Source organism: Glycine soja, chromosome 5, assembly GCF_004193775.1.
Source record: "Glycine soja cultivar W05 chromosome 5, ASM419377v2, whole genome shotgun sequence".
Taxonomy (NCBI): domain Eukaryota; kingdom Viridiplantae; phylum Streptophyta; class Magnoliopsida; order Fabales; family Fabaceae; genus Glycine; species Glycine soja.
In genome coordinates this window covers 34,902,626-34,912,475 of record NC_041006.1, presented here as the reverse complement: position 1 = coordinate 34,912,475, position 9,850 = coordinate 34,902,626, and the positions used below count along the sequence as shown (strand labels likewise).

Here is a 9,850-nt window from a genome sequence, read left to right as displayed (position 1 = left end):
TCAACGAAAATAATGATAAAAAATTAAAATAAATAGTTTCACATAGGTTGGCCCGACTTATCCTATATTAGTACATATCAACACATATAAATTGAGTTTATTAGGAATAACAATGAATAGAGTCTAAATAAGGTCATATAATATTGATTTTCTGATCTGTGTTTAAAAGTAATATTTATATATGATTTATATCTGCAATAATTTTAATCTCGATCGTATTCATGTTTAAAATTCTATTCAATAGTCTATATGTTATTATTTTTTATTTCATTTCAAAACCTTGAATTTTAAATGAGAACAAATATTTATGTATTATCAATAGAATTTTTTTTAGTGTGCATTTGATACACAATAGAGTAAAGCATAATGAGAATAACTGAGAATATAAAATTATTTTAAAGTTTTAGTTCATGATTTCTTTCTTTTTAAATTATAATCAATTGATAATACATATATGCTATGCTGAGTTTGTAAGAAATGATATGATTTTTATTAGACATTTTTTAAAAAAATTGGCTATGTTGATGTAATTGATTTGATTAATTAACTTGTATATCTTCTACTTGTTGGATGTGGTGTGAGTGATTTGCCATTCTCCTTACACTTGGATGCAACACAACATCTCTAGAATATATATTTATATTTTCTCTCCAAAATTGGTGGAAGTGTTGAGTCTGCCGCCCGATTGGTACGCCAATGGCAACTGAATTTTCATTGTACCACACTATCTATCCTACCATTAGAGTTGGTCACGGCACGCAGATGTCACGTGAGAGATGGGGATGGGGTGTGATATGAGGTCACGCATATATAACACAACGTTAACGGGGTCCTTGGCTGACATGATTTATATATATATTCATGCAAGCAAATTACAGTGCCATGAACGAAATAATGACTACTATGCTGTTGTTTTCTTCTTCTTATGTGGTTGGATGGATCTGAGATGAGGATGTTTTTTTTGTTCCTGTCCAAAATTCCGCGTGTGGGGGCTCAAACTTTCAACCAAACGTTTGATTAGATTGGGTCAGCTCCAAGCAAAAAAGACACACACACACACGACACACCCCATAATCTCTCTCACACACACACACTATAGAGGAGCTTTATAAACAAGACTTGCCTTCAACCTTACCTGCTCGAGGTGAGGGGTCAATGAAACAACACAACAAAGCAAGAAAGCTCGTGGCAAAGAAAAAGCTAGCAAAAAAAAAAAAAGCCTTAAAGAAAGCTGATTACATAAAAGCAATACCTTTCTCTCTCTCTCTCTCTCTCTCTCTCTCTCTCTCTCTATTATTTCTATTATCTCTATTTCTTCCTTCAGTTGTGCCACTATCACTCCTCCTCATCTTCTTTCCATACGAGTAAAGCTGAAAACCCCACTATTGCAACCTCACAACTTGCACTAGTTTTGAGAATTTGATCGTGTGCTAACATATAGTCCTCAAAGCACAAAAATTTTCCACCCATGTTAGACAACAACAACAGTGCTTCTAATTCTGGTGCACCATCTTCTTCTGATGCCGCCTTTGCATTATCTGAAAATGGGGTGGCTAACAACAAAAGGAAAAGAAGACCAGCAGGCACACCCGGTAAAAGTTTTTTCCTTTTTTATATAGGGGTTCAAGTTTTTTCAACTTCCAAGCTTCTTTTTTTTTCTTTTTTTTACAAAATTCGTGGGGTTTTGGTTTTCTCTCCAAAGTTAATTTCTTTTTTGTTGTTCTTGCAGATCCAGATGCCGAGGTTGTGTCTCTCTCACCAACCACCTTGCTGGAATCTGACAGATATGTTTGTGAGATCTGCAACCAAGGGTTCCAGAGGGACCAGAATCTTCAAATGCACAGGAGGAGGCACAAGGTGCCATGGAAGCTGCTAAAGAGGGAAACAGCACAAGGGCAGAATAAGAAGAGGGTGTTTGTGTGCCCTGAGCCAAGCTGCTTGCACCATGACCCTTGCCATGCCCTTGGGGACCTTGTGGGAATCAAGAAGCACTTCAGAAGGAAGCACAGCAATCACAAGCAGTGGGTGTGTGACAAGTGCTCCAAAGGGTATGCTGTTCAATCTGATTACAAGGCTCACATCAAAACCTGTGGCACCAGGGGCCATTCCTGTGACTGTGGCCGTGTCTTTTCCAGGTTTATTAATTAGTTTTGTTTTCCCACTTAATAATTCCCACTTCTCAGTTGTCAGTTCTCACATAAACATACACCTGTGTGTGGTGTTTGTCCATTATTCCAAGTTTCCATCTTTCTCTCTCTTTCTTGGTTTCTGTTTTTGTTTTTTTGGGCTCCTCAGATTCATCCCCTGCTAAGCAATTGTTTTTTCTCTCAATAACAGAAACCAAGTTACTACTATAACTATTGTTATTATTTTGCTTTTTAAATTTTATATATATATATATAATTATACTATATGATTATGGTCAAACCCTAAAATTCTAGGTACAAGGATGGTGCAGAGAAACAAAAATTCTGAATCTCAGATACCTTTCATGTGAAAGATTTCCCATCTTCTAGAGGTTATTAATATTTTATTTATTCTAGTTTGCAACTTCAAAAACATGTAAGTTGAAAAACATTATGTTATGCATATGAATATTACATACATACACCCAATCCATCTCATTCCGGCTTTGTACTTGGTGTTCCTATGACAGCTTTTGAGTTTAAGGGCAGTCTATCTCCAATTATCCACACGTCTATTGATTACTAAAGACCCAAATAAACCCATATATAGGAGGGAAAAGTTTAATCTTTTCATTCTTTTTTTGAACTTATGAATACCCCATTAATTAGAATATTAGATCACTCTGAGTTATTTTATTTTGTTGCACTATTCAAGTTAAACATGACCACAGAATCCATGGACCAGAACCAGATCTTTGATTAATTATTTTTTATGTTGCTTCATGCTAGTTTTTAAAACACTACATTAACAAGGTTTTCATACATGTATATCTTTGTTTGACAAAGATTTTTTTTTTCTCTAGCCAATTATATATTCAGAGACAACAAGATGAAGCCATAACACATATATATCATAATCTAATCTATTTTAATTACCTAAACTTTTGTCCTTTACAGGGTGGAGAGTTTCATAGAACACCAAGATGCATGCACTGTCCGGCAGCATCGCCCAGAGTTGCAAGCACTTCAAGCAGCATGCTCTTCTAGAACAGCTTCAAGCGCAAGTCCCTCTAGTGAGGCAAATTTTAGCATAGCCCCACCATTGCAAGGACTTCCAGTACTGCCAAAACCAGCTGAACAACCAGCAACAGCAGTCTTATTAATGTCAGAGATACACAATAACAAGTCCACCACCTCGCATAACTTAGAACTTCAGCTCTTGCCCTCCTCAATAAATTCTCAAGAAAAACATAATCCAAAGGAAAACTATGGCTTGAAACTTTCAATAGGCTCATGTAGAAACGACACAGGGAATAATGAACCAGCAGAGAGAGCATGTTCAGAAGCACATAGGAGCCCACCAGAAAGGAATAATAATAATGTGAGTGACTATTCCACATTGGAAGTGGCAAGGTTGAAGGAGTTTGCAGGAGAGGAGCTTAAGTTGGCCATGGCAGAAAAGGCTTATGCAGAAGAGGCTAGAAGAGAGGCCAAACGCCAAATTGAGATAGCTGAACATGAGTTTGAGAATGCCAAAAGGATAAGGAAACAAGCACAAGCTGAACTTGCAAAGGCTGAAGAGCTGAGAAAGCAGGCCATCAAGAAGATAAGTTCCACTGTTAAGGAAATAACATGCCACACTTGCAAGCAACAGTTTCAGTCTTCAATTGTTGGGGTTCCATCATCAGAAGAAACCTCCATTGTGATGAGTTACATGTCCTCAGCCACCACAGAAGGAGAAGCAGAATGAGTGACATATACTGTGACCAGAACACATTGTGCTAAGAAAAGAAAGAAAAGACAAGCTTTATTCTGCCTAAGGGAAAGATATGATATGATGATATTACAGGAGGAGTTTACATGAAGTTATATTGTTCTTAATTTTTTCTTATTCATTTTTTTTCTTTAATGTTTCCTTCTCTCTTGACTAGGTGAAATTTGTTTTATTTTAAAGAAAGTTCATATTCTTTATATTTTTATCGAGATGCAGTGTTTAGGAGTTTGAGAGTCTGACTATTGAAGCTTTGTTTAAAGGTGAGTTGTAACTTGTTTTTTATGATCATTATTTGACATATTCATCATCCGTTCATTTGTTATATGACAATTAAAATTGAAGACCATGCAAGGTTAGCTTTACCCGGCCCTTATGTCTAACCTAATACATGAAAGGCAACTTTTACAATTTTATTGTAATTAGAGGGTACCCTATATTTCTCTTCAATAATAACAACATATTAATTCAAAATACTGGCTGGATTCCACTTATTTGTGGCTTAAATTGTACTAACTAGAAAACAATAGTTATTTTAACAGCAATTAATGTAGATTCAAATTCCGGGTTTGAGTAAGGAAAAATTGAAACAAGAGAGGAAGGATATATCTCTTCCAGGGTTTGATTAATGATTATATTTGGAAGTACCCGGTATATCTGGATTTTTGGGATTACACATTAGAGGCAATGAATGAATGTGGTGAGGAAAAAACAGAAGAAATATTTATTAATTATTACTATTATTATTTATTCAGAAAAAATGGTGTCATTAAATGTTATTAATGTTATAGGAGTGAAGTATGATGTTGTTGATATATGTCAGGTTGCCTTGTACACATGGACCCTTTAGGTAATATTAAATGAATGATACATGTGACATTCATCCGGGCGAATGATAGCAATGGGTTGGGACCATTTTATTTTAACTTATGTATTTTCTGTATAGGAACCAGAATCAAAGGGGGGGCTAAATAAATCTTTCTTTTGATGTGGGAAAACAAAAAGGAGAAAAGGGTGAAAAGATGGAAGGGTCGTTTTCATTGCATAAACGATCCTTTTAAATGGATAGTATATGTATAAGAAAAAAAAACGCCATGTTTTTCAGTGCCACAGTTGAAATGGTAATGGGCAGGCATTCGTCACTCTCAACATATAGAAACGCACACAAGGCTCTAAATATGCACATGCTTTTAAGAGGTCGCAGTGTCAGCCCATAGGGCTGCTACAGTTGCTTTATCATTAATTAAGGTGCAAAATAGCATAGAATCCATGTCGTTGTTTCAAATTTTAAACAATTTTATCTTTTTTGTTTTACCATCATCGATGTAGTAAAATACTTACTGACTCTGGTTAATCTTTGTCAACTGACAAAATTATTTGTAGTAGAATTTTTTTCTTGCAATTACTTTTTTAATATTCCTTTTATATAGACAACAAGTATCACTAATAGATCGCAAGTATTCATTTTCTCTTACGATTTTTTTAATATTTAATATAATTATATGTTTAAGATCTATATTTGAAACTTTTCATTTCCATTGAGTTGAAATAATCTTATATTAATTCATCTGTGCATTTAGTGTAATTCTTTTATATAAATACAATTATAATATATTATTATCTATAAAAATCGAAAAATAATAAGATTTATAATAATTTGTATCCTTATTTAACTAATTGAATTAAATTCTTTGATATATAACTAAAAATAAAAAATGAACATTTTTTTATTGTAAGATTAACTTGAAAGTAAAAGAAGAGAGAGAGAGAGAAATTATGGTTGGATTTCTCACTTAACAAAAAAAAAAATCAATGATTAATATTTACTCAATAAAAAATATTGTATAATTCTTTCAGATAAGTACAATTTCTCAATTCAAAATTGGACTTTCTCTTCCTGAATTGCGAAGGAACTTTCGTGTTGTTGAAATTTCAAAGAAAGAAAAAGTAGGTTGAGCTTTTCCTTAGAGTCAATTATATTATTGACCTTTATTTTTTGACTTTATTATTAAGTTTTGAATTATTCCAAACTCATACCACTTTTTGTACCATGATAGACACGAAGGTTGCTTAACTTTTATGACCAATGCATATTTAACTATAAAATGATATTGTATTATAGTTGTAAACAATATCTATATATGTTTTTTAGATAATAGAGGAAAAAAATAACTATAAATGAACATACATTTAAATCAGCAGAAATAAACCAGTATGGCAGTTTCAGTATAAAGTAAAATTTACCTAATTTGTGACTGGAAAACATCAAATAAGTTTTCTGTCATTGTATTCCACTTTGCTCCGTTTTAGTTTTTTTTGTTGTTAATTTATTTATTCTAATATATTGTTATAATATCATTTGTTAAATATATGAAAATATAAAATGTACAAATTAAATTAAAAATGATTCATTCTTTTAAGTTTTAATTAATTTTTACACAAATGTTTCGTAATAATTACTCTAGTCTTATTCAAGGTGATTTGGAATCACTTAATAGTGCAAAAAATTGTAGTCTAACAGTGTATCAAAATCAAATCATCTTTATATATAAACTTTTTATTCAGATTTTTTTTATTATAATTATATTACTGTATTTTGAAATAATAATAAAATAACAGTATAATTGTAAAATAATATAAGCTACTCCGTTATAATATTAACTGTCATTGTTAACTATAACCCTTAAGCTAATTTTTTAGCAAAATATTAATTAATATTATATTTAATAAACTCTAAGTAATTAACATCATATGAATAGAAAAATACATATACCAATGTGTTGTATAGGTACAAGTCTTGGTATATATAATAATAAATAGTCAGAATTTAAAAGTAATTGAATAAAAAGATACTAAAATAAAATCAACTTATTTAAAAACCATTTGCTTACAACATTTTCTTTATAGAGCTTTAAGAATCAATGATTTAAGTTTATCTATGGTACATTCAGAAAAAATGGGTGTGGATGGAGTATGGTAATTGTCCTTTGACAATTGAAACCAAAGCAAAAACCCTGTTAATGATATCTAGTGCCTTCTGGGACCACCTTTTAATGCATCCCTACCCTTTTTGGCTCTCAATGGTAGATTGCTACGGTCCAAGAGTCTGCCTCTATATATATTCTAGATAGCTACGGTACGGTACAAGAATCCTTTATCTTTCCACCAGTTTTAAAGAGCAATGCGTATTTGAAGGGCTATCATTCTAATATATGGCACCTTCAATAACTCAGGGAACTCTGAAAGCAACATAAGTTTTTCGATCGTACCCTGATTTACATTTTTTATTTTTGGCTCTACTTAAGGTGATCAAGTACCAAATTAAGTGTGTTCGGAATTTCGTTCTAGCATCTCCAAGTACTTCATTTCAATCCATCAAGACAGAAAACTTTTTCCGTTTGGATACATTAGAACGTAATTGATGTTTATTTCAATACCAAAATATACTCATTTCTCAATTTTGTGCTTTAGAAAAAGTGTTTTTTCTTTTCTCATCCTCTAAACTACAATCCAAATACACGTTAAGTAAATTCAATTAAAAAAAAATTAGTAGTGTAATCTTCCCCTATCAAATCGATCCATTTTTAAAATAAAATGATACCTTTAGTTATCATTTTATATTCAAGTCATAGATCAAACTCAAAATCTTATTAAGAAATCTAAATAACAAATTACTTATGTCAACAATTTTGATGTTAGTTATTAATTTTTTTGTTAATAGAAAATTTAAACTCATAATCTCTCTTTCTTGTCTTTCTCCCTTCTTCCATCACAAAGTAACACCATTGCTGCAACGAGACCAACATCGAGCCTACGGAAATTGCAAAGAGCATCTTCTTTGCTCGTAAATTTTCTAGGCTAAACATTTTTTTTCCTTTTGTTTGTTATTCTCTTCTATTTTGTAACAGATATTTTTGAATTATATTCTCCAGATTTGTGAATTTGACTTGCTATTAAACCTATTATATTTTAGCAATAAATATTATAGTTTTTTTTTTTCTTTTATGTTTTTCTTTAAAGAATTAATAACGATAACCTATTTTTGCTTCATGATAACCTGGACATATACTAAAACTCAAACTTCATTAATTTAGGAAAGGATTTATAAAATAAAAAAATTACAATAAAATATAAAGAAAGACGAATTTATGAGTAGAGAGAGTGAGAGAACGAGACAGAAAATGGAATCAACATAACATGCCACGTGGTTCATATGCGGACATCATTAGACTGTATTCGAAAAAATAAATAGATGAGTAAAGAGGATTTATCTCAATTTCATTGAGTAGAATGTGCATTAATTATTATAAATCCTTTTACATGGTTTTTAATTTTTATGAATAAAAAAGAAATAGATAAAAAAATTAACTTAGTTGAAAAACTAACTAATTAAAAGTTGAAAATTATTAACTGAAAATTGAGAGTGATTATACTATCTTTTAAATTATAGGTATTAAATAAAATTATTTATTAAAATAGTTGATAAATGTAAAATGTTATAAATAGATATGCTTGTATAATTATTTTTTGTACAAATTTTTAATTAGAATTTATGGATAAAATATATATATGTTTGGATAAGTATAGTTTATCCTTTTGATCAATTTGAAACTATTATATTTATTTAAAGATCTATTATTTTAATTATATTTTTTTAGTTTTATTTATTATATTTTTTTATATTTTACATTTTACTATTAATCTTATACTTATACTATATGTAAAATATTTTTAATTAAATTTAAAATAAAAAAGTAACATACGTTTAAGTAGACATCATATTTGTTATGTTTATTAATTAGTATAACAATAAGTACATTTAAATATCAATGAGTATTTGTGTTGTCATACTAAATGATTATCAATATCTTGAAGTACAAAACTAAAATAATAAATTAGATATCGTAATGGCTAAAATAAAAGGTGTAATGCAGAAAAAAATTCTGAAAATAATAACGAAAATAAAATAAATAAACCTATAATATATTATTTAAGAATAAGTTAAGGATAAAAAAATGAATAAAGAAGCTGAAAAATAGAAGCTAAAATGCTATTTAAACTAACAAATTAAAAAAACTTTGCAAGCTATTATAAAAACTTATTTGTCAAACATTTTTAATATTTATAGTCAAACAAATAAACTAAAATAATAATTAAAGTAGCATTCAAAAATGAGTTAGAAGCTGCAAACATAAACTTTTAACATATACTTATTTTAATCAAATCAACTCATCATAAACTAGTTAAACTCATTTATAAATGACTGAAATGACTTTATTAAACATAGCCTAAAATTTGAATTTATGTGTTCATATATTAAATTACACATTGAACTTTACTTTTTTTTTTTTGGAAGGTTATACCGAATTCAAACTCAATTCTTTATGAAATTATCTTACGACAATTATCATACAGTTTAAGAATGTCGATACATCAAGTTTACTGACGTTACTACTACCTCTTAATAGCTTTACTATGTATACTTTTATTAACTAAAAAACAAAATATATTCACCCACACACTTGTGTGGATTACTGGACGATTACAACATTGCATGAATAAATCAAAGGGAAAAAAATGTCTAGGTGCTTCGTGTTATCATCATAAAAACATAAATGGCCCGCTTGAAAGAGAGTGATTACAGCAATGTCTAGTCATCTACTAGCTAGCTGCAACGACCACGAATCCATACACTAGTAATATGTCGGATAGCTATATGTTGGTTTCTGATATGAGGAACATATGTCTATGTAAGAAAGCAACTTAACAATTCAAGCAAACAAATTAAAGAAAGCAAGAAATACAGTAATTATCTATTCTGGTTAATTTAAAATGGAAACCAATTAAGGTCCTGTTAAGCATTAGATACATACATGACACTAAATATTAACATTGATTGTATTTATAATAGTTTGAGATGTAAATTATTTTGGCTCAGAGTCAAAGAACTTTA

The 9,850-nt window shown here is 30.2% G+C and overlaps 1 protein-coding gene across 2 annotated transcripts; it reads left to right on the top strand.

The window, feature by feature from the left end:
• The first annotated feature begins 904 nt into the window (after positions 1-904).
• On the top strand, positions 905-4,263 carry LOC114412732 (zinc finger protein SHOOT GRAVITROPISM 5-like). Of its 2 annotated transcripts, none has more exons than XM_028376745.1 (3): positions 905-1,592; positions 1,730-2,048; positions 3,084-4,263. In XM_028376745.1, the coding sequence occupies exons 1-3, from the start codon at positions 1,469-1,471 to the stop codon at positions 3,874-3,876; spliced, it is 1,236 nt and encodes a 411-aa protein (XP_028232546.1). In that variant the 5' UTR covers positions 905-1,468; the 3' UTR covers positions 3,877-4,263. The 2 variants fall into 2 exon arrangements, with proteins under 2 accessions (XP_028232546.1, XP_028232544.1); XM_028376743.1 differs by having other exon boundaries at positions 911-1,592; positions 1,730-2,135.
• The last annotated feature ends 5,587 nt before the right edge of the window (positions 4,264-9,850 follow it).

Bases quoted from the DNA above. Each gene is read 5' to 3' on its own strand.
- LOC114412732 (XM_028376743.1), top strand. From the start codon at position 1,469: ATGTTAGACAACAACAACAGTGCTTCTAATTCTGGTGCACCATCTTCT. The intron at 1,593-1,729 runs GTAAAAGTTTTT...TTGTTCTTGCAG, and splicing joins AAGACCAGCAGGCACACCCG to ATCCAGATGCCGAGGTTGTG. The intron at 2,136-3,083 runs GTTTATTAATTA...TGTCCTTTACAG, and splicing joins TGTGGCCGTGTCTTTTCCAG to GGTGGAGAGTTTCATAGAAC.